The sequence below is a fragment of the Chenopodium album genome, chromosome 18, assembly GCF_948465745.1.
Source record: "Chenopodium album chromosome 18, dcCheAlbu1.1, whole genome shotgun sequence".
NCBI classification, from domain to species: Eukaryota; Viridiplantae; Streptophyta; class Magnoliopsida; order Caryophyllales; family Amaranthaceae; genus Chenopodium; species Chenopodium album.
The window spans coordinates 12,997,494-13,023,360 of NC_137851.1; the positions used below are offsets into that span (position 1 = coordinate 12,997,494).

Genomic DNA, 25,867 nt, shown 5'->3' on the forward strand with positions numbered 1-25,867 from the left:
AAAAAGTTGAGCCGGCCCGGCCCATGTCCAACTTTAGTTTCAACTTTTCAAGAAAACAGCAATTTGATTGACGGTTTTACATTCCTTTTGCCTTCTTCTGTAAACCCAAGAGCTAAAAAACGATACAGAGAGAGCGAGAGTGAAAAGTGAATAGTGAGGAGTGAGATTGATGGAGAAATTGAGAACGGGCGATAGCAAAATCATGAAATACTATGTCAGAAAACGGCCCAGGAGATCAAATGAAGAAGACAGGTTGAGTTCACTTCCAGACGCCATTCTCACCGACATTCTCTCCCGCCTTTCAATCCATTCCGCCGCCACCACCTCCGTCTTATCCCACCATTGGCGCCGCCTCTGGACCGCCGTCACCCACGTTGATCTCCACGTTTACAATCGACCACAATCCACGGCCAAAATCAACTCCATCCTACGCCAGCTTACTTGTCGGAAACTCCGCCACTTTGGTCTCACTCTCGAAGAATCGGAAGAGGAGTTCGATTCTCCAGCAATTTGTGTATCAGAATCAGATTCATGGTTACACCAAGTTTGCAGCCGAAATGCTGAAAATATCAGTGTAAATGCAGGGTATGATGTTTCCTTTTCATTACCCGCTTTTCTGTTCATTTCTCAATCTTTGGTAACTTTGAAATTACTGGGTTTGCTTGAATTTCCGAAAATTAAAGATTTGTGTGTTAATCTCCCTAATTTGAAGAAGCTTTCCCTAGACCAGCTTGATGATGTCCCTCTTTGTTTGGAGACTTTAATTAAGTCTTGTTCACTTTTGGAATATTTGGATTTAGTGTTCAATCTAAATATGTCTAGTCATGTTGTGAATATAATTGCTTCCAACTTGAAGTCGTTGTCTATAAGAATGCTAGACAGTACTCGGGCCACTAGAGTATATATTGATGCACCCAAATTGGTAAACCTTAACATTGAAGATTGGAGTTCAATTTATTACTTTCTCCAGAATCCATCTACATTAGTCAAAGCGTGTGTTGAATTGAAGATTGATGACGGGTTTATGCTGGAATTAGAAGATGAAGAGGAGGATGAGCAGGATTACGGCTCATTATATGGACCACGAAAAGAATATATTTACCAGATGACCAAGTTTGTTGGAGGATTGTCTAGTGTTACCAATCTTGAGCTGAAGCTAGATAGTTGGACCAATATTTTGAGATATTTTAATTATGTGAATCTGCCAATCTTCTCAAATTTATCCTGTCTTAAAACAAATTGCTTTAAGGATTTGCTCATTTCTTTAAATTGTTTTCCCAACTTAGAGCATCTTCAGGTCTGCTTAAAATTAAATGATGATAAAATGGAGAAAAGGAGTTGGTGTGCACTGGATTCAGTTCCAGATTGTTTAGTAACTAAGCTAAAGACTATACTAATAACGGGACTAAAGGGCATTGATGATGAACTCAGGCTTCTAGCATACATTCTGAGTAATGCAATTGTTTTGGAAAAGCTTCTTGTACATATTTGTACAGTGGATGGGACATATGTTGAAAATGAACGTGAAAAAGCATATGCAGTGTGGAAGGAATGTCAGTTTTGTAGGTCATTGTTAAACCTTCCAAGGAGCTCCTCGATGTGTGAGGTTGTGGTTTCTGGTAGGTCAGTCACAGCATCAGGTAATGCCGTACAAGGAAAATTCCTTACATGTCGAATGTATTTGGGTGAATATACCTGAAAGATGCAACTTGTTTTCCAATGCAACATTCTAGCGTATGGGTTGCAGACTTGCAGGTCTTGACTACTAAGTTCTGATTGATTTTTGGTTTATGCATAATTACATATAATTTTGGTTTAGGCATAACAATGTTTCTAGAAATTCTGGATATGTATCAGGGTATCATAACCTTGCAATGTATTTTACTCTTTTCTATAAAGTTTATATGATATATTCAAGTTCATTTACTTCTCTATGCATGGTAGATCTTTCATTTATTAATGCCTTAGTGTATGTAGTATGAGCTCTGAAGTACATCTATAAATGTAAGGAAATAATCCAAAAGCTCACTGGTGTATCAATAGATTAAGAAGCTTAAATTCCGAAGTTGTTCTAAGCTAATTTTATGACTATCATTTCCCTATATATTAACATTTATAGCTGACTAATGAGAACAGGGTTCTTCACAACTGGTGATCTATTTGTAAATACTAGATAGAAAAATATGGCAGAAGATCAAAGTAAGAAACTGCTAGACATTTTTATCTGTATAGAATCTATAGATATTTGACATCTTATATGGAGTAAAGATTACTTAAAAAAAGGTGGGGTGGGGATTTTTTTTACATAAAGAGTGCTGAAGCTGCCTCTGTGATGGAAGTTTCGGAAACCTGTATATTCCCTTTCTGTTTAGAATGCGAAAGTTGGCAGCTTCTCTTTGTGCTTAAACAGTCAAACTCAGATCTTTGCTAATATCCATCACTGGCTTATATCCAATTATAAAGAAGAAAAGTATTTACTAGGGATCTTTGCTAATTTCTGTATTCAAGACTGTTATGTTTCTTGAACTACTAGCAGTTGCAACTGCTCTGGTTTCTCCATTTACTAGTCTGTAGCTTTGATTGGGCCTGTTAATGGACCCCATGATTTTCCTGATATAACTATTGATTAACTGGTCTTGTTTCTCCATTTTCCAGATTGCTTGATAAGTAAGCTTGAAACAATAGTAATTAAAGGACTTAAGGGAGTTGGATAACCTCAGAGTCTCAGACTGCTAGCGTACATTATGAGTAATGCAATTGTCTTAAAAAGCTTAGCTAAGATCAGTTAGATGTCCTTATGAATGTCTGGGGTTTTATAACCAATGATGAACTTGAAACAGCAGATGCACGGTAGATGAAAATGTCGCTTCTGTAGGTCATTGTTCAAGCTTCCAAGGAGATCCTCTGCTTGTGAGGTTTTGTGGTTTCAGGTAGGTGATGCCTTAAGTGACAGATACCATGCCAAATGTAAGTGGGTCGATAGACTTGATATATGCAACTTTTTGTATCCCAATTCCCAAATGCCAGCTTTCAAGTACGGGGCTTACAGGTATTGGCTTCTAAGTTCCTGTTGTTTTCTATGTATACATATAGTTTTGTTTGGGCTTAACAATGCTTCCTCCGTAAGTGTTATCGAGCCACTACGGAATTCAACGGTTCAACTTATAAATTTACACAAGCAGCAAGCACTAGGAAAAATTATACTTCGAGGACGGGTTTGATCTCATCTAAGTTGGAAGTTAAATTAGCAAACACTCCGAGCTTATTATACTGTTGTGTACGTCATGATATTCATGAAGCTATCAATAGGAAGGTATGGCAAGGTGTCCAAAGTCCATGTATTGTGTACATAGCAACATCCATTTGTTAGTTGTATGCTTTATGTTATGTTGATATTATTACATGATAATGTTACAATATAAGTGCAACTTTGGATTATATTAATCTTAGTCCACACAAAAACAAAACAATGATTTTCCTGTGCTAAAAGCAGGATTAAAGGACCCTAACCCTACTTTATATCCATGACCAACGTAAATGCACCCATCACTCACTGATACACCTCCATAGATGGTAGCTCCAGTATCATATGACCATAAAATATTACCAACCTTCGCATCAATTGCATAAATAGGTCCTGTTACATTATTAGTTGATCCGGCGAAAACAACCCCATTAGCCACCGTAACAGGACCTTGTGTGGAGGCATTGCTAGGGTTCCCTAAAGACCATAACACCTTACCAGTTGAAGCTTCCATTGCCACCCATCCACCTGCGGTAGTGCTTTTGTTAGAAGGACGAAGGATGAAATTCTGTTGATCGGTGTTGGCTATGTTGGTGTATACTCTTTTTCCATCTGTGGCTGATCCCCAAATACCACCTCCTCCCAATCCTCCTGGTCCAGCTTCCTACATTATTTTGACTGACATATATGTCAATGCATAACTTTGACCATTAATATCTTTTATATTCTAGAAGTAAAAAAGAAAAAAAAAACATAAAAACAAAGTTGATAATATGAAAATATATATTGTGACTAATCCAATAACATGTTACAAGATTAGTATACGAATAATGCAAAAGTCAAAATGATGCACTTAAAAAAAATCATAGAGTAGTAAAGTAATCATACCGTACTCCAAACCAGGTCCCCGATGTCCCTATCAAGAGCCCAAGTGAACCCGCTTTTTTGAGTAGCAACTGCAATATCCTTCCTAGTTGAGTTAATCTTAACAGTAAGTAACATTGGTGCCTCACCAAAATCAGCATCAGGGTTAGGCCCTGGAGGACAATCAGGACTGCTAGAGATATTATGACAAGCAAAGAACCAAACATCATATCCACCTATTTGGTGATACCATTTTATGTTTCCAGTGTCTAATTCCAAGGCCAAAAATGAATTAGAGTGATTTTCAGGCTCTACACACGACGTCGGTGTTAGTAGGGAATGTTTGGTTGTTTTCTCTTTCCGAGCAATCTCTAATTCGTTGAGGGGCGGAGTAGAGGTTCCCGGTGGCTATGTACACAAGTTTTCTTGGTACGTCGATGGGTGGACTACTTCCCCAAATTGCTGCCCCGGCATACTCCCCTCGTTGTCCATTGTTGTTAGGTAACATGTACGTTTTCCAAAGTATGACACCAGTTTTAGCGTCTAATTTTACAAAGCTACCACGAAAGTGGCAACATTCTTCTATGCTTCTTTCTTCTTCTAGTGATGATACTCCCACGTAAAAGGCCCTGAAATGGAGTAAAATTATGGATTTAAGGATTAGATTCATTGCCTCTTTATATCACTAATTCACTATTACAATTATACCTACTCTCCTTACTCCTTACAAGTTACCATATACTACATCCGTTAAATGTTATGTACAATTTTGGGGTATTATTTGTAACATATAAAATATTCCAAAGTTGCACATAACATTTAACGGAGGTAGTATTCGCTTAGACATACCCTCATTCTCTCTTCAATATTTAAATGCCTCATTTTGACTTTGACGTTATTTCATTTTTACATGCACAACTTCGACCAATATTTTTGTTTTATACATAAGATTAAATATAGTAATGTGGGTATTTGGTAGATCGTCTCAATGCATGATTTTCAATAACTTTTTATAATTTATGCTTATAGATAACTAAAGATATCATTAGTCAAAATTATGCATTGATAAATGTATTGGTCAAAATGTCAAAGAGAGGCACTTAAATAAAAAATAAATAAAAGATAGAGGGAGCAATAAATAGCAATGGTCAAAGTAAAGTGGATGAATAATGTCAAAAGTAAAATTAAATCTAGAGTGAGAATGAGATATTTAGGGCATATAATGTTCACCTTATTTTCACTTATTTAAGATTTGATAATTTTTATTAAGTTCAATTTAAGAAAAATAAGTTTTGACTACTTAAGTTAAACTTACAAGTTAAATAGATTTTAATAAGGTCGATCTAACAAATACAAATAAAAAAAATAAGTTTAGATTAGTGATAATCAGGTGAATTGAACACGCCCTTATTTTAACGAATACTACATACCTCTTGTAATATGTCCCGGACATGGTAATAAGACTATCAATATGAGCGTCCAATTTAGTCATCCAAACCAGTGAACCGTCGTTGATTCTTAGACCAAGCACATAAGACGGTCCATAAAGGCCAACAATAAGTAAACCCAAGTCCGGAGCCACCGTAGGTGTTGCCCGAGCCACGGTCACATTCACATTAACAATTAAGCCCGTCGAAGGGATACCAGTGAGCTCTTGAATGAACTGCTTCCACACTAGGGAACCACTAGAAGCCTTAACTGCATATATATAGCCATCCCAACTAGGAAAATACAAAATTCCATTGTATATTGCTGGGGTTGCTGTTATATCGTTTTGAGCCTCAAATTTCCACTTTAGTTTCATATTTTGAACCGTTTTTGGACTAATCTTGGTCTCTTTTGAGGCATATCTCATATTTTGTAGGTCACCTCCATGATTTGGCCAATTTTCCTATCATAATCAAGAATTAATAAGCATGATGATATGATTATGTTAGTATAGGAAGAATAATGTCATGATACATACACTCTTTGCCCTTAAATTTTCTCTTCATCTTAGAAAATAATATTTCAATTTTAATTAGAAAAAAAAAATAGTCTATATACGTACCGAAAAAAAAAAGAAGTTTAGTGGTTGTTTGAATATATCTTAAAAATGATCGATGATCAATTAACAAATACAACAAAAAGAAATAGTACAAACAAGTTTTGATCAAAAGATTAAGTTATAATTAAGTGAAAATCTATCAATATATCAAAGTTATGTAATTTTACTAATTACTAATTAGCAACTATCATATCCATATTGAAATAATCAAATTTGTGCATGAACAATCGTGAAAGTCAAATGGATGCAACTATCTTCTTCCCCAACCCATTCACTCGCCAAAATTTCATCCATCCCAACATAATTGGGCAGATAGTTAAGGGACAAATCTCGACCAACCCACGTTTATCTCTACTTAAAGGGGGTGATGTAGTAGTAATGTGCACCTAAAATAACAAAACCGCTCTTAGTTTTTACAAGCTCTTCTAATATTGTTGGTGTATATAAATTTAAAATCTAAAGTATGCATTCCGTGTATATAGATGTAGTTATAATCTAGTTAACTTGAATTCAGCCCGTACATTTAACTAAATTCAAAACATAATCTAGTTAACTTGAATTCAGCCCGTACATTTAACTAAATTCAAAACACATAGTTATATTGCACAAATACAAGAAAATACCCTTATATTCACCCTTCACCACCCCAATTTTTGTTTTTGTTTCTTATCTAGTTTTCACTTTTCTAACAGAAATAGTGCATTCCAAAATTAAATTATTTAAGGCAAAATAGAAGAAATAAAGAAAAAAAAAACATAAAAAGTAATAAAAGAAAATTGGTAAGAACTTACAAGGGAAGAATTTACAGTGACAAGAATCCATAAAAACGCAATAGGTAGGAGGAGGATAGAAGAATTGCTTAATCGTCTTGCCATTTTCAAATCAAATTAAACAAGTTTAATTATGAAACCATATGGAATTAATTAGATAATGTCCCTGCCCCAATTTTATACTAGATATGATATAAAGATCAAACTTAATTTTAATTACTACGTTAAGCACTATGACTACTACCATTACATATTATTTTAAGCTTGCTTCCTTCGAATTAGTCATTGCATATTTCGTAATCAACCATTTTAATTTTTTGACTTTTGGACGGTTGTGACTTGCAAAGATCAATCATCATATATAAAACATAAAATGTGCCAATTACACCAAAAATATACATAAAAAAACTTGTTGATGTTTGACACTAGGTTAAATTAATTTATATCATAAGATTTTATTTTATTTTATCTTTTTTTTTCTTTTTTGAAAGAAGAATATTATTATAAGTTTACTGGCTTAATTATAAGTTGAATTTGCATCTATAACTAATATTAAAGTAACAACCGCTGATGTCATCTTTTTTCAAAGTTGCACATGTGGCACTATTTCATGAAAAGATTTCCGCTCAAATGCTAATTATTATTATTATTTTTTTTAAAACAAAATGCTAATTAATTTTAAACATATAGTAGCTATTATTTAGGTAATTAATTTAAAGCAAATACCTATTATTTTGGTAATTTATGTTGATATATTTTTTTTGATCCAAATGAGGAACAAGTCCGAGCAAAAACAAACAATTTAGGTTGATATTAGGTTGTTGGAGTCTTTATAGGAGTTGTAAGTTGTTAGCATAGTTGAGGTCAATTAATTTGAACTTATGAACATTTTAAACTCAAAAAAAAATTACAAAGATAAATTACTAATAAGTGTTAACCTAGTTATGTAAAAATTTTTTTCCATATATACATGTATATGTGGACAAAGTTGAAGGACTACACGTGGCGAAGTTATTGTTTTTTGTGATTAATCTTGCTTTTTATGAAATCTACGTTTTTATATAAATTAATCAATGTGTGAAATTATGTTGCTAGCATATGATTTTTGAAATTCCACTATTTTTTGACGAAAGAATTCCACTAATTAAATAAATACGTAATACCCAAATCCTACTTAAACATCATTTGATACGGAGTATGATGTTTCCCATAATTTATGCAAGTATAACTTTTGACTAATGCTATTTATGTAATAGATTAATAAATAATGATAATTAACAAGTCATTACTCATAGCTCATAAGTGTAGGCTGGCCATTCTGACCATGACCAAAAAAAATGTAATACAATAGACTTGCTTGGCAAGACGTTAATGAAGCAACCTGCTAGAAATTTTTATGTTATTTGAAGAAAGCAATTGCAAGCATTGTCAGAGAATAGATGATAATCTTAATATAATATTTCCTCGTTTCCTTAATATTAATTGAAACAAAGAGAGGAGGCACAAATTTTAAGGCGAAAAGAGAGATAGAGAGAAATAAATACGGAGTATAGGAACTCGTGTAATAAGGAGAAATAGAGAGAAATCATGTGCAAATAGACTAATTGAGTAATGTTGCAATATTTATGAAACTTTCTAAAATGAAAATTGTTGCAACATTAAGGAAACAGTGAAAGGAATATCGATCTAGGTATAAGTATTATAACACTGTATATGCCTTGTTTTACAAATTATTAGTAAATCAATATAACTACTATGTATTAAAAACAAGCAAGATTATTTGACTTACTTGAATTGGTATGAGACTTATCTTAGGTCCTAGAGGTTTAGTGTTCGAATTTCACCAAATGTGGGTATGTGGAGATATGGATCCCCAATCTTATCTCCTACTTTAAATTATTAAATGGCTACCCCCGCTATTATTTTGGTGGTTGATGTATTTTTAAGGTAAGATACATGGATCGGAGAAAATTAAGAATGTCTTCTCATAAAAATGTCTATTTATCTAGGAAACTATAATCAGAAAATTTACTATCAATAAAAAGATGATATCTTGATGAGTTAGAGTAGAATAACTGAGAGATGCAACATAATCTGCTACTCTATTTAATTTGCGAAAAAAGTATGTTGAGACTTGAAATTTGTGAAAGATTCTAAAACGAAAAATGATGGGGTCTTTTATGTATAAGAAGACAACATGAAGTTGCATGGTGGAAGATTGATTTGAGCAGCAATGGTGCCTTGCAATCGACATTAACAAAAATGCCTTTGATGTTGGAGCAAGATCTTAGGCTTTGCTTTAGGTTTTTTTGATGCAAAAGAGGGAAAACCAGAACAAAACTAAACAAATTAACTAACAAAACGGGGTGAATTAATCCCAACTAAGTCCTCCCACAGAAGTTTTTTTTATTTCGATTGGAGGAACATCGAAATAAACTATCCTCTCTTCGAGAACTAAGTTAGCCAAGCGGTCGGTCACTTAGGTAGATGAACATTGGCACCTTATATGCTTTTTTTTTTTTGGTTTTTTTGGGGGGGGGGGGGGGGGGGAAGCACTTGCTACATGTCAGAAACTCCATTGCTACAAGGACATCCTCCATTGCTCCTCAAATAGCTTGAGAACTCGACACTTCGATTGGATTCTATCGAAAGCACAACTGTACTTTAGTCAAGCTAAGGTCTCCCGGCCATCACAGGATCCATGTATCTATCAAAAGCACGAACAGTATACTTGCCTTGTTTATACAGTAGGTTCCCTTCTTTCAAAGAGTTAACAAGCACAATTGCCTTGTCCAAAGTCAAAAAAAATGTTAAGTAGTTCATCTTGACACAATGTATTTATCTTAAACCATTTCAATCTTCAGAATGGTACAATCTATTCTTCACAAAACAGACTGATCATCAAGAAAAAACAAATACAGAAAAAAGGGAGCGAAAATTTGAGTATTTCAGCCCAGAATTTACAAAATGGTAACAACCATTATGAACATTAAGAATAAAAGATTAGCAGCAGCTTTTACAGAACCATAACTTGAACCAGACCCGGAACCTGAGCTACTGCTTGCCCCTGCACCTGGATCACTCTTGATCTGAACAATAAATCGACATGTCCCAGCAGACGGATCTTTTGTTGTGACAGCAGAGATACCACCAGGGAACTGACATGCCTTATCCTGCTGGTTTTGTTCCTGATAATACATATTAAACGCGTAAGATATATTTCCTGGTGCATCTAGATTGCTGCATGACGTTCCATACCCAAGGCTCGTACAATCAGCATGTCCACAGGCATAGCTCACACTCGAGACTACTTGAGGATCACTTATATTAGCTGTGGAAGACAAAACACACCATTTTTTTGCCAGATATTCAACCCCTTTTGCTGGAATCAGAGTCCCAGTCTTTGTCAAGCCAAGGTTAAGCTGGTACTTGGGGGTCCCGTCATAGTTAAAGATCCCCCAATGCCTCTCAAAGTTTCCTGGTAGGATACTTTTGTTATCTTCGTCGATGAGGCTAAACAGGTAAACATCAATAGGACCACTGGGCCTCATAGGCGTACCTGTAACGAGTAAAACAATAACATTATGGACATACACTAACATTATCCAATGAAAGTGTTGTTATAACAGTATACTCTTGATATTACCTTTGCCTCCTGAGAGATGAGTAATTAACCCTTGGTTGAACTTCCGAGCACTGGTAGGATTAGCATTCCTGTCTCCATCAGTAGGCCACCCAATCTCTCCTACTATGATTGTCATGTTTGAAAATCCATTCTTCTGAAGGGACCAAACGAGTGTGTCGTAGTTAGCATCGAAAACATTGGTATATGTCTTTCCATTGTCATCCAGGGGAGATGAAAATCCATCAAAGAAGGCGTAGTCTACAGGGAAATTGGGGTCATTGTAGAGGCTTATGAAGGGGTATATGTTTATGGTGACAGGACACGCATTGTCATTCAAGAATTTGATGATTTTCAACATGAGATCACTGATGTCAGAACGAAAGTCCCCACCAGAAGGGACATTGGATGCAGTTTCATATACATCGGCATTTAGAGGGATAGTGACCTTCACTTGATTGGCTAGGCCAGCTTTTATTAGTGCTGATTGGATGTTCTGAAGGGCGGGAAGTGTCATGGCATCATAGGTTCCATTCAATGTCTTCAAAAATGGTTCATTGCCAACCGCAACATATCTGATGGGAAAAAAAAAATGCAACAACAATGCTACAGCATCAGAACTCAGAATAGAGTAGTCTAACCACATAAACCATTAAACCATTTGTTAGTGGCTTAGTAGTCAAGTGTGTATGAGAAGTATATTACTGCATAAATTTTCATGAATTGGAAGACAAAAAAAAAAAAAAAAAAAAAAAAAAAAAAAAAAAAAAAAAAAAAAAAAAAATCTAGATCACGATATTAGACAGGCTCATCATCAATTAGCTCTTATTTCACAAGAGATATCCATTCTTTCTGAGCAAATAAATAATCTTGCACTTAGGGATCATACATCCATGCTGATATTATACAAAGTACAAGGTTTCAAAAGCTCAAAAAATTTGACAAACTTGGTAAATCGTGAGTATCTACTTTATTTCAAATGAACAAGATACAGTATATAATTGGAACTATTTTATACGGAGTAGCAAGCATCAGACACCAGGAACACAGAATGATCGATATACATTTTTCTGCAGTTCTGCCCACGATTTCCTATGAAACAACCAAAAGAGATTAATACTGTCACACAACACAGTAAAACTCTCATTCTCACATCTGCCACTTTTTTACTCCAAAATCTCACTTTCAAAAAACAAAGAAAGGAGATGTGTAGATAATTAAGTTCATCTCATTAGAAGTAGTTCCTTCAGTATAAACATCGCAAGCTAGTGGAGGTGGAGAAAGGCATGCACCTGTCTCCTCTTCAGACGAGCCTTGTGATTTCAGTTTCTGCTTTGGGGGCAGGCTAGCACAGCATTTGCATTTGAAATCGAAAACTTCAAATTTTCAAACTTCTTGGGGAGTATGGACCTAAAGGAGGGTGGCTATTGCTGCACACTAATTAACTATAATTCCCTTAGGCCATAGTCTAGAAGTCTAGCTTGCAAATATATATACATACTTTGTCAATCAATTAACCTATACTAAAAGTGAACCTAAAATGACACTTGTCACAATGTCATTAACAATTTTCCCGCCTATTTTACTTTCTGTTTTTAAGAAGATTCTTTAAGGAAATTATTTTATAATAATGAATAATATCTTTTTTCCAGTTAAAATTCTTAACAATAATAACTCTCCATATAAACCCAACTAATATATTTTTATATTTACTTTTGAATTAATATTATGTGTATAATTTTTTTATAAAATTCAATATAATAATATCTCTTTAAAAAATTAATAACAACCGTGCATTGTACGGGATTTAAACTAGTATATTTCTACAATTCTACTACAAGGCAACAGCCAACATATTAATAAGGCAAATTAGGCAATAACCCAAACTAGAAGAAAATCTTTTGAATCAAATAGAAGAAACCGTACGAATTAACTAATGAAAAAGAAGTAAATAAATTCTCTCTTGATTGAAATTTTTTGAAACAGAAGTCAATCAACTCTTGACCAGTACCTTTAATTTAACCAAAGTACCCTATTGTATAGACAGCCAGAAATTTTTGGATTTAGATGAACTTTACTCGATCACACGTCTTGAGTACCATCCTACATACAACTTTCCTTGTCCAATTTTCCTTTTTTTAAAGATAATCTTGCTACCTAAAACAAAACTCAATATGTAAAGACAAAACTTGAAGGTAAAATACATTATAAACAAAGATTTATAACACACACAAGCACCAAAAAAAATGATTAAAATAACCAATAACCTATAGAGAAAGCATTACTTCATTGAAACTACTACAAAAACACCCTAAGAAAATGTTTTTTTTTTTTTTTTCTTTCTAAACACTTGTTACATCTAAAATGAAAACTATAACTAAATCACTCTTTATGCTCATTTGCTCAAGTTGAAACCAAACAAAAAAAATACAATGATTAAATCTCAGGTCTTAAGTAACCAACTATCAACTACGAAGTAAATATAGCAGACATAACTTAATCTCAGGTTTTAAGTATTACCCCAAACTTAACCAACTATCAATTACGGAGTAGAAATAGTAGACATAATTTAATCTTAGGTCTTAAGTATTACCTCGAACTTTACCAGCTACGGCATACAAAGAGTAGACATAAATTTAATGATCTTTACCAAACCATAAGTCATCAATAATATAAAATCAATAGTAAAAAAATAATTAATAGTACCTGACGTTAACTCCATGGGAAGAAACATAAGTGGACAAATTTTTGGCAACCCAATTTTCAGCAGCTTTCATATCACTTGACAAAGGAGCCAACAAATCATTTGGAATACCAATCATAACCTCAATTCCTGATTTTCCCAAAGCTTTCAAAGCATAAGGATCTGGCTCAAACAATTTCACCTTTGTAATTCCATTATCTTTTAACAATTGAACCAATATATTTCCTGGTAATGGATGTGTTGCTTGTGTTCCCAAATTTACCCCTATACTATTTCCATTTACACCCATCACCATTAAAACCAACCCCATCATAACTACCATGCAACTTACTTCACCATATAAACACCGTCCCATCTTCTTCATTTTTTTTTTTTTTTTTTTTTTGGGAAAGTTTACAACTTTTTTTCACCAACCCGATAGAATTGAAACACTTGGGATTTTCTTACAAAAAATACACAAAAAATGGATTTTTTTACAAAATATTGTGGGAAGTTCTAGAAATTCAACAACACTTGGGATTTTTAGTTTTTAGAGATTAATGAAACCCACAAAAGGGTTTTTCACAAAAAGAATAAAAATTTGTGGGAAGATGGAAATATATGGCAATTAATTTGCTGGTTAAGTATTATGAGTGGTATCAGAAACAGGGGAAAGGTGAATTATTGTTGGAAAAAGAGAGAAAAAGGAATCAAGAATGGATATTTATGTAGAAAGTGGATTATTATGATGAAATGATTGTAGGAAAAATAGGAAGTGGGGGCAGTAGTAAAGCTAAGTAGTGGTATGTATATGTATATAAAGAGGAGCAAAACAAAGAAAAGTAAAGGCAAAGTTGATACAATAATAAAGTGATGAGAAAGCAGGGGAAGGACAGAGGAATGAAGTGATGAAACAGAGGAAGAATGTTGAGCTTAGCAAGTTATCATAATTGTGCACCTAACCAAAAAGTTGTATTTTTCAAGTCTCAATCAACTTGAGAAAATCTAATATATATATATATATATATATATATGAATTTTTTCCCTAATTTTTAGAGAGACATGTAGGATTTAATTTTTTCACCGCGTCAAATAGGATAATAAATTTTAGTGGTAGCCAATAAAATACGAGATTATTAATTTCTTTTAAAATTAAATAATTTAAATAACACGTAAGCAAAATTGGCGAATGAAATTTCCCACTTTAAATTAATTAAATATAAAATATTATCTTTTGATATCCGGAATTTTATCTAAATATATAAAAAAATTTAGCACATAAAATGTATATATATATATATAATTCAAACAAACCGTAAATCGTATGAGATTCATCTAGTTAGTTTTTTAACATCAAGTTTACCTTAGCAAGTTAGCATAGTGGTTAAGGTTAGGGGTGAGCAAACCGGGTACCCGGCCAAAATTTTAGGACCCGGACTTGGAATTGGTTGGAACCGGGTCCTAAAATTCGGAACCGGAATTGGAATTGGTTTAACCGGGTCCTAAAATTTAGGAATTGGAATTGGTACCACCGGGTACCGGTTCCGGTTCCGGGTACCCACTTATGTATGTAATTTTTAAAATATAATACAAAATTATCATTCTTATTTTAGCTAGTATCATTATTAGTGTTTAATACTTATATTTATATATGCATTAAGCTATTTGTATTCATGTTAGGTATTAATAATACTTTTTATTTTACAAATTAGATACATTTAACATATTTTTATTATCTAAAATTTATTTAGTTTAGGATATATTGGGTAACCGGGTACCCAACCGGTTCCGGTTCCAAAAAGTTGAGAATTGGAATTGGAATTGGTTATAACCGGGTCCTTAATTTATTACCCGGGATTGGAACCACCGGGTCCAATCTCGGTTCCGTACCCGCCGGTTCCTAACCAGTTCCGGTTCCAATTCCGGGTACCCGGAATTTTTGCTCACCCCTAGTTAAGGTTCTAGTTTTTTTCTTTTTTTTTTTTTTTTTTTTTGGACAAATAAGGTTCTAATTTTGGTAAATCTTTTGTGTCGTAGCTTTATCACCAAAATATAAATCCTTTACAAAATACTCGTAGATTATGGTTCGCTGTAATATATCTTTACTTAGTTAATCTTCCTAAAATATTTGTAATTAAATCAATTTAATTTTACGAGTAAATAGGATGATGGGGCTCACCTTAATTAAGGATGTCCCTTATATTTATAATGAATAATACGTATACGACCTAGTTAATGACATGACCTCCGAGAATTTAAAGGGGACCATATTAGGTATTACTAATGTTTTGCTTTAAAAGACGTGATGGGCCGTTATCAGGTATGATTCATATCAAAGGATGAAAATAGTATAAAAATCAATAATAACAGTATAATAATAAAAAAAATACTCTCTTTTCCTCTTTCCTTCTTTCTTAATCAAAAATCTCGTTGGAATTGTAACAGTATAAAATAAAAGATAACAGTACAAACTCAACAATAACAATATAAACAAAAACAAAAAAAGAAAATTTGATATAAATCATACCACGTATGTGCCTATACTTACTCATCAATTGCTACGTACTTCGTATTAGTTTTAAGTCCAGCACCTACTAGACCAGGCTACCAGTCAGCAACCATGCACGTGTGACATGGTACTTTGGTACATACGCATAGGATTAATCCTTCATTAACCTTTAAAATATTTAGTTAAGGACTTTAGTCAAACAATTAAACAAAATCTGAGGACTAATATGTTGGCATGTAGTGGGGACACTTGCCACTTCTGTATTGCACATGATAATAAAATGGATAGAGGCTTCTAGTTCTAAGTCTTCTTTGTTTGTGGAGAAGGGAAGGGATTTTTTTTTTTTTTTTTTAATGCTCTTTTAATTTAATTTAGTTTAATTGTGGAGTATCAAACAATATTCTAGAGGCAAGTGTCATGTAAAATTCCTAGGATAAGCTTTGTCTTATAGATTTGTTTAACTTCATATATTATACTTAATCATTTTCGTATTAATCACTACTTTAATAATTTTATCACCGATATTTTAATTGTTATTTTTGTCAAACACTCATTTTATCGACACTTACTTTGACAACTAATCTTTACCTTCTACCGGTTGACATTTACTCGCTACTCTAAAAGCTATCTGCAACTTGACCGCTAAAAGATACCGCTATCGTTAGTATTATCAAATAATATAGCCCTATTCAGAGTCCATTTTACTATTAAAAAAAAAATTATTGAGTACTCCGTATACAAATAATGACATAGGACAAGGCATTTTAATTAAAAAAATCCAAAGACAATGTCGCTTGGTTGAGTGAAAGAAGTAATAATGCATTATAATTATGTACTTGTACATAATATGGTAACTTCGTAGGTATTTCAAAAGTTAAAATTGGTACCACTTAGAGCCTGTTCTCATACGATTATTTTCAATTCAATTCAGCGCAAATTATAAGGTACACCATGGTATACCTTAAACTGTGTGCACCACCAATGAATTGACGCCACGTAGTTATTAGTTGCCAGTAGCTTTGTTCTTTTAAATTATTCTATCTCGGTATTTTCTCTCTCCTCTGTTCCCCTCACTCACATTTTCTTAATTTCTGGTTTCTCTCTCCTCCATCTTCTCTCTCTTCTATTTTTCTCTCTCTTAAATTAATTCATTAGTTTGTTTTTTATTTAATTTCTTCATCATCATTGACCATTGTTGATCACCATAGATTGAGATCTTTCATCTCCCCCTCTTACAATTCATAATTTCTGATTTCTCTCTCCTCTATTTTCTTAAATTCATTCATTATTTTGTTGTTGGTTTAATTCCTTCATCACCATTGTTGATTGTCATATATTAATTTCAAAGTTCATTTTCTTCAATCTTCAATTTGAAGCTTTATTAATGGAGTTTTTGCAATGAAGTGAAGTTAAAAATGGCGGATTTGACGAGGAGAAGGTGGTTAAGACGACGGAGATGATAATTTTCCGATGAGACTCCATTATCTAAATCACTATGGCTAGGTTTGAGTTTCGAAATATGTAGCTTTTATATTATTTTGATTTTTTAGTGATATTTGTGTATTCTATAATGAACAGTTCTGTTTTTGGTTATATTTTGATACTTTGAACATTTTAAGTTTAAAATATGAACGTAGGATACGTTTCCTATAAATATATTTTTTTACTAACATGTATTTTTGTGTTATGAACATCTTAATTATAATTCTGAACAAGTGATACATTACTTATGAACTATTTTTAGATCTATGTATTTTGTAATCATTTTTTTAAAAAAAAAATTGGCATTTTGTACTTTATAAGGAGAGTCTGAAGGCTGAGCAGCATTCTGAGCAGTGTCTTCAGGTGTAGAAGTTTTTGAAGGGTGTTCAGTAGTTTGTGGTTAGGGTTCAAAAGTTTTTATAGGGAGTTCAGAGGTATTTGTAGGGTGTTCTATGGTTTGTGGTTGGGGTCCAAAAGTTTTTGTAGGGGATTCATAGGTATTTATAAAGTGTTCAGTGGTTTGTGGTTGGAGTTCAGAAGTTTTTGTAGGGGGTTCAATGATTTGTGGTTGGGGTTCAATGATTTGTGGTTGGGGTTCATAAGTTTTTGTAGGGGGTCAGAGGTTTTTGTAGGGTGCTCAGTGGTTTGTGGTTGGGGTTTAGAAGTTTTGGTAGGGGGTTCAGAGGTTATTGTAGGGTGTTAAATGGTTTGTGGTTGGGATTCAAAAATTTTTGTAGGGTGTTCAAAGGTTTTTGTAAGGTGTTCAGTGGTTTGTAGTTGGAGTTCAAAAGTTTTTGTAAGGGGTTCAGAGGTTTTTGTAGGGTGTTCAAATATTTTTGTAGGGTTTTCAGTGGTTTATGGTTGGAATTCAGAGGTTTTTTGAAGTGGTTTAATTCTTTTTGAACAGGGGCGGATGGAGGGGGGGACATGGGGGGACAGCTGTCCCCCCACTTTTAAAAAAAAATTTCAGAATTTTCTATTTAAAAAAAAAAGAAAAAAAAACAAATAAACAAAACTTACGAAAGACAAGTTTACCACAATTCCACAAAAGTCTGACAAAATCAACTAACCAAGCAAGCATAGAAATAAAAGTGTGAAAGTGACAGGAGAGTGGTAGAAAATTATGGGATGACATCATATCAAACAAAAAATATAAAACAATAAAAACTTACTAAAAGACAAAACAAATAAAGTTAAAAAGTATAAAGGTTATTTTTATTTTTTAATTAAGCTTTCTTGACTCTCGTACAACCCAATTCGGCAATTCCCACAATTGACGAGTGACGACCACCTGACTGCCGGACTCCGAAGTACGACGACCGCGGACGTCGACGCTGCCGCCACCACCGCACAAGCATATATTGTGAAAGACAAATCTCTTTGGATTTTTCCCCAATTCATTGTAAGTAACTTATAATTTTAAATTATCCCTTCAAACCCTAAATCTTATTTTAATTAATTGTTTAAGTGCTAATTTTTTAATTAAGTGTGAATTTTTAATTGTTTAAATTCTGAATATTTTTTTTAAATGGTTGATTGTTTGTATTCCAATGTTAGGCTAGGGTTCTCAATTCTCAAATTGTTCACTTTATAAAATTATAACTTGTTATTTGTGTTAAATTGATTGGTAATATTGATTGTATGACATGATGGTAATTGAATTATTATTGATTCATTGTTTTTATTTTTATTGATTTAATTAGGACATGTCAAACAATTCACCTAATTCAAACAATTCTAAGGGAAAACAACCCGATCTTCGACAATTCTTGTTTAAAAGAATGAAATCTCAAGGACATGAACCCACTTCATTTTAGTTGTGAAATTTTAACTACAAAACTATCTTTGCGTTTATTTTTTTTATTTAAATATTTTTGTCAAATGATGCAATGTTTAGTTGTCGTCCCCCCGGTTATATATTCCTGGCTCCGCCACTGTTTTTGAAGGGTATTCAGTGGTTTGTAACAGGGGTTCATGAGTTTTTGTAGGAGGTTCAGCAGGTTTTGAGGTTTTTGTGTTATTAGAAGTTTCCGGGGGCTTTTGTGTTGCTTCTAGTGTCTTATAAGAAGTTTAGGGGCTTTTCTATTTGCTCTTGTGTCTGATCAGAAGTTTCAGGTAGCTAATTTGAACAATAAATTACTTACACATTTTCATCCTCTTTAGTAGGAGTAGATAATTTCGCTTTTCTACCAAAAAAAAATTGAAAGAAAAAAATCAAAAAGACAATTATATCGTAGAATATAGTTTCAATTTTACAATTTGTTCATCTTTTGAGTGATGTTTTTGTGTGTTCTTCGTCTTTTGTCATGGTAGATTGTAGTTTTTAGAGAGAGAAAAATGGTGAGAGGAGAGAGAAAATACAAAAGAATTAATTGAGAAAGGGTTTTAATTTATGAGAAGAGAGAAATTTTTTAAAATGAAACAAAAAAAAAAATAGATATGACGGTTAGAGAGAGGAGGAACAGTTATTTAAAAAAAAAAAAAAAACTGAACTCCAAGTGGGCTTCTTTCGTCTTGGGCTTCCTCTGTTGGGCACAGGTAGATTGGGCCTGGTGCACCTATTTCTAAGTGCACCATGGTGCACATAATACTAATTGTTCAGTTCAGTTCGGTTCAGTTCAGTTCTAATAAGTTCAGTTCAGCTCTAATAAGTTCAGTTCAGTTTAGTTCAATTCAGCTCCTAATTTCCTTCTCTTATAAAATATTCATTTCAATTCAGTTCAGTTCTAATAAGTTCAGTTCAATTCAGCTCAATTCAGTCAATGAGAACAGACCCTTAGTTGCAAAATGTGCCATTGATATTGGAATAATATTACTACATATAATGGTTATAATGGTATAAATATTGTTAGGTTGTGTATTCATGCCTTAAGTATTACATACAATAGTATTAACCGGTTGTAATCATGCTAACATTTTTTTTTTAAAATCACCTATGGATAATAATATTAATAGAGGTCAATTTCCGCCAAAGTTAAGAAGCTTTGAGGGAAAGGACCTATACAAACACGTTCGTTACAACCATTAGAGTTCCACCTAGCTACGTTATGAGCTAAGGTATTACCCGCACGTTTTACATGTAAAATCGAAAAAGCAACAAAATTACGAGAAAGAACACAAATCTCATCCACAAGCAGAGAAAAAAGAGTGAAAGTGGCAGCATTTTTCTTCACCCCATCCACGACCATGGCAGCGTCACTCTCCAAGATAACCGAGTTGTAGCCCAACCTTGCAGCCAACTGTAAGCCATAGCGGCAGGCCGCTGCCTCAGCACAGTCAGACGACTATCCAGCCCTCTCATGACGCACATTAGCCACCAATAAGTTGCCCATTTTGTCCCTAATTACCACCCCCAAGCCTGTCACGCCCCCTACAGGAGCATCACAATTTATCTTCACCATACCACTGCAAGGCCGAGACCAAGAACTGGTAAATTGCTGTCTCGGTACGCTCTGCCCCATAAATACATTTTTTGCATACTCACCATACTCGGAGACAGATTTCAGCAGATTAGACGCAACACTAACCGAACACACAATTGCATTTTCAAAGATCACCATGTTTCGGCACCACCACGCAGCCCAGGCAAGCGTGACCATCTTTCTCAATTCATTGCTACTGACTTGGGAGGCTAACCATAGGATTCTGTCAATAAATCCAGATGAAGGGGCTTGGGAAATCAGAGTGGGAAAGTTGTTGGCCGCCCAAATGCTCTTCGTAGCATTACACTCAAAGAGAGTGTGGATCACGGTTTCATCTCCACATCCACATATAGAGCATAACTTGCTTTCGACCAAAAGCCGAAAATGTAGTCGTTCCCGGACTGCTAGGAAGCCTTTGCAAGCTCTCCAAAGAAAATGAGCCAGCTTTGGAGGACCCTTGATTCCCCAAATTAATCTCCAAACATCATTGATAGCCTGGGATTGCACATTTGAAGGACCCTGCTTTGCCAACCAACACCCAGATTTCACTGAGTATTCCCCTCCTTTTGCTGGCCACCAATACATTATATCCTTCGTAGCTCTTAAGGATAATGGAATTGACAGGACTAGCGACTGTTCTACAACATTAAAATTCTCCCTGATCACATCTTCCCGCCAGACCATTGCTTCATGATCAATTAAATCACTCACACGCAAACCCAAATTACTATGAGGCAATGGTGGTGGCACACAAACGGACGAGCACCCTGGCAGCCATGCCGAGTCCCACACCGAAATACTACAACCATTCCCGACTCTCCATTTCAAACCATCAAGAAGCAAAGACTTAGCACCATACTCCTCCAAGTATAACTCGGGTCAAAACCCCTATAAGCCTCTAAAACATCACAATGTTTAAAATACTTTGCTTTCAAGATAGAATGTAAGAGAGTACCTTGATTATGGCGAAGTCGCCAATATTGTTTAGACAAAAGAGCTTGGTTGAAACATCTTAAATCACGAAAACCCATACCGCCAAGACTTTTCGGTTTACACAAGTCCTCCCATTTTTGCCAATGGAGCTTTTTCCTCGATGCCGTAGAACCCCACCAAAATCGAGCAAAAAGAGAATGTATTTCATCGATAATACCATCCGGGATCCTTAGGATGCTCATCATATATGTTGGAATTGGTTGAGCCACCACTTTAATCAAAACTTCCTTCCTGGGCATAGACAAAAGTTTCTCTTTCCAACCCTGCAACTTATACCATAATCGTTCCTTCAATCCGGCAAAAATAGCATGCTTTGATCTGCCAATGATCGTTGGTAAGCCAAGATACTTCTCATGTTTCTCTACTTCCCGAACCTCCAAAGTATCGACAATTTCTTTCCAACGGTTGATGCAAACTTTTTTGCTAAACGCAACTTCAATTTTGTTTAAATTAATTTTCTGGCCCGAAACTCTTTCATACTTGCTAATTATATTAGCTATCACAGAGCACTCTTGAGTATTAGCTCTAGCAAAAAGAATACTGTCATTGGCAAAGAATAAATGTGACACCCGGGGGGCACCTCTGCAAATCCTGGCACCATGGATAAGACCATCTCTAGCCGCCTTATTCAACAGACACGAAAAAGTGTCAGCACTTAATAAAAATAAGTATGGGGAAATTGGATCCCTTGGCGGAGGCCCCTTGTCGGAGAGACTGATCCTGAAATCTGCCCATTAGGGCCTGTTCACATTTACTGAACTGAGCTGAAGTGAACTGATTGGAGCTGAACTGAACTGAACTGAGCTGAAATGAATATTTTATGAGAGAGGGAAATTAAGAACTGAACTGAACAGCACTGATTGGAGCTGAACTGAACTGAAATTAAGTAAATGTGAACAGACCCTTAATCTTAAATGCAAACTGAACACTTTCTTATTTTACTAAATTGCCATTATATCCTTATTATTTTTTTTTTTTTTTTGGAAAGTAAGATACATGGAAAAAATTAGAAACGTCTTCTCACAAGACCGTGCCCTAACTTATCTTGTAATAAAAAATATGAAAACTTGCTATCCAAGAATGGATCAATATCTTGGTGGATCGGAGTAGAATAACCCAGAGATGCAACATAGTCTGCTGCTCTATTTCCTTCACAAAAGATGTGTTAAGATTTATATCCTTATTATTATGTACCAACAAATACGAAGTATGTATTAGTAATACTCCCTTCAGAATTCCACCAGTTCAATTTCATTGTAATACTATGTTATTTGTCAGATGAGTTTACTTTATGCTGAAGGGCCCTATGTGCGTTGGAGCTGTGATGCGGTGGCTAATTCAAATACCTTTCAGTTACAATTGACAAGATTCATAAGATCATCACCTAAAAGTTCTTTTAGGATACACTTGTAAAGTACATATTCCAAGCAATCAATTATAAGTGTATCCAAAAATATGTGTTTATTGCTAACCATTCATACAAGAATTTGTGAATATGACAACTATTTTTATAATCTTCATGATTACACCCAACAGCATGGAGTATTTTAATTTTGTCAAAATATTTTTTTAGTAAGAAAATGGACAATTTTTGTTAAGATGTCATATTGTCAAGTTCGTGTCAATAATATAAATGGTTTAAAGCTTACATAATTTTCTCAATAATTATTTGTCAACTAAATTCTTGAGAAAGTTAAATTTTTTTTTTAATGGTGTATTCAAAAATAAGATTCACCCTTACTGAAAAAAATTATTAGAGTAAATAGATAAGTGGATAAATTAAGTCTTTGTATATGTTTCATGAAGGTACAAATTATCTTATAGATCATATTTTTTGTAATTTGTTCAATAGTCTACTAAATTCTGTATTTTATTGAAATTACTTATTGTGTACTGAAGGATAAGATGCATTCTTAGCTCTCACGTTTAACAAAAAAAAAAGTAAATAATTTTGGTATAAGCTGGATTGCTTTATGTCTTTGTGGGTGTTTCATGAAAGTGCAAATTATCTCAGATTAATGTTGTAAAGGGATAAAATAAAAGGGAATTGTTTTCGAATAGTATTAGAAATTATTATTCATTTATGGTTTATTTTATTAATAACTAGATTAGTGCCCGTGCGACGCACGGATTTAACAAAAAAATTAATTTTGCTTGAATCAAAGTTGTATATTATTGAAATAATTTTAAAATCAAGACGTAACTTACTACAATAATAATAATAATGATAATGTTTGATAATCTAGTCCTTAATTTAATGGTACATGCGAAGTGAAAAAGAAAAACAAACAAAATAGGGATGTGATATGGTAAAATGAGATTAAATAGAGGAAATGGAGTTTAGTTAATAGTCAAAGTGATCTTGCAATTTTTTGGAGAAAAGAAAATAGTTACATTAATTTATTTTTCCCAATACAATGTAAAATGCATCTCATTAAATATTAAATGCATCTCATTAAATAAAAAATGCATCTCATCATATAAAAAAACATGATTATCCAAAAAAATGATGACCAAATAGGAAATCGATCATATTATACAAATATTCTTTTAAAAGATTTTGTCAAGAAAAGATACGAATTATAATATTTAGAATAAAATTTTAGTTAAATGTGTATATATAGAATATATAAGAAAACCAATAATAACAAATCATATTATATAAATATTCTCTAAAGCGTTTCTGGCAAGAGAAGATGGAGGATAGTTTTGGAGGGAAAATGACAGCACCAAAAAATGGCATGTGTCATTCTTGGTGTCTGTTTTAATATTATGTTATTGATGAGACTAATTATGTTCCAGCATGTCTATTTGGAATTGTTCAATTATACTACTTTGTGTTTATTATTTCGGGTAATGCTATATGTAGCCCTAAGGGCTATATATAATCATTAAATACACTCTCGGAATTTGTATAAAATTAGGAATTCATGACAAAAACACGCGTAAATCAGTGTAATTAGTGTTTATATTTTTATAATTTCTTAACTTTTTACGATTTTCAAGTGTAAATTTAATGCTTTTATGTAGCCCTAAGGGTTATGTATAGCATTTTCCTATTATTTATAATATATTTCCAACAAACCTCATTTACATAATACTGTTTAAAATTATGTTCTGATTAATTAAACTGATACACTTAAGAGTAACACATAAGTGAACTTATATGTAACAGTATACTGGAAATTTTATCAAGAACTACCCCATAAATGACCAGTTTTGTGAACAAATACCCAAATACTTATTATTTATGAACAACTACCCCTAAGATGTAAAATTTTTATCAAACACTACCTTATAACGGTTTCCGTCCAATATTCTATTTGTGGGGCCCACAATTACGTTTATCCACCCAATTAACTCATTTTCTACCTGTCGTAATGTCATTCTTTTTCCCCAATCACAACAAAATAATTCCACGAACCATAAATATGAGCAATTAAAGACATTTACGTTATTCACCAAATCAAGTAATTTTTTAAGTTATTGTTGGCAATACAGTTGGTTTAGGAGTTTTTAATTTTCTTCAATTATCATAAGTAAGGATTCAACTTAGTGTTTTTGGCTTCAATTGAATAAGGGGTTTGAATTAAAATAGGGGTTTTATATCTTTTGAGGTTAAGGTTTATGGCTTCAATTAAATGAAAAGACCACAAGTTTCATATCAATTACTACATTGTACCTCCTTGGTCCTTGTTTTCCCTTACTAATTTGAGTCACTGACATAGACCTACCCAACAAAGTAAGAAAATAAGTAGGAAAGAGATAGAGTGTGAGAAAAAGGATGCATGTTTAACCTGTTAATTAACAGAAATTGGTAAGAAATTTGGAGTAATAAGATTTCATTAGTTAACTAGGTTGTGGCTTGGACAATGTTCCGGGTTTTGTTTAAATACAAAATGAAAAAATTGCCTTAACTTTGAATAATATTTTGAAAACATTATCTTAAGTTTAAAATTAATTCAGAAAATGGAAAAAATATATGGGAATTGCTTAACTAATATTCAATCTAGAAAATTACGCATAACATCCATGGAATCAATAGCCATTAGTATGTGATTGATTTCTTACAAATTAATTGAAGTTTATTATTGTACAACAATTACTTAGAAGTTACATTCGATAGGAAAATTAAATACGAAAGTTACACATGTGAAAAGGTTTAGAGTGATGACACATAAGGTGACATGTGAGAGTGATGTGACGCCAAATCATATTAATGCAACAGTGA

The 25,867-nt window shown here is 33.5% G+C and overlaps 2 protein-coding genes and 1 pseudogene across 2 annotated transcripts; 1 reads left to right on the forward strand and 2 right to left on the reverse strand.

The window, feature by feature from the left end:
* Nucleotides 1–169: 169 nt before the first annotated feature.
* On the forward strand, nucleotides 170–1,699 carry LOC145591859 (F-box/FBD/LRR-repeat protein At5g22660-like). Its single transcript, XM_081648350.1, has one exon. It carries the CDS (start codon nucleotides 170–172, stop codon nucleotides 1,697–1,699), a length of 1,530 nt encoding a protein of 509 aa, XP_081504476.1.
* Nucleotides 1,700–3,446: 1,747 nt separating this feature from the next.
* On the reverse strand, nucleotides 3,447–7,083 carry LOC145593156 (uncharacterized; annotated as a pseudogene).
* Nucleotides 7,084–9,733: 2,650 nt separating this feature from the next.
* LOC145593129 (glucan endo-1,3-beta-glucosidase 5-like) lies at nucleotides 9,734–14,166 on the reverse strand. Its single transcript, XM_081649640.1, has 3 exons — nucleotides 13,254–14,166; nucleotides 10,572–11,122; nucleotides 9,734–10,484 (listed from the first exon to the last, which is right to left on the reverse strand). The coding sequence occupies exons 1-3, from the start codon at nucleotides 13,613–13,615 to the stop codon at nucleotides 9,886–9,888; spliced, it is 1,512 nt and encodes a 503-aa protein (XP_081505766.1). The 5' UTR covers nucleotides 13,616–14,166; the 3' UTR covers nucleotides 9,734–9,885.
* Nucleotides 14,167–25,867: the final 11,701 nt, after the last annotated feature.

What these genes read in the sequence shown, in the direction of transcription:
- LOC145591859 (XM_081648350.1), top strand. Translation starts at nt 170, where the DNA reads ATGGAGAAATTGAGAACGGGCGATAGCAAAATCATGAAATACTATGTC.
- LOC145593129 (XM_081649640.1), bottom strand. Translation starts at nt 13,615, where the DNA reads ATGAAGAAGATGGGACGGTGTTTATATGGTGAAGTAAGTTGCATGGTA. An exon ending in TCCCATGGAGTTAACGTCAG is followed by an intron (nt 11,123 to 13,253) that starts GTACTATTAATT and finishes TTTTCCCATCAG; the next exon opens with ATATGTTGCGGTTGGCAATG. An exon ending in TCATCTCTCAGGAGGCAAAG is followed by an intron (nt 10,485 to 10,571) that starts GTAATATCAAGA and finishes TACTCGTTACAG; the next exon opens with GTACGCCTATGAGGCCCAGT.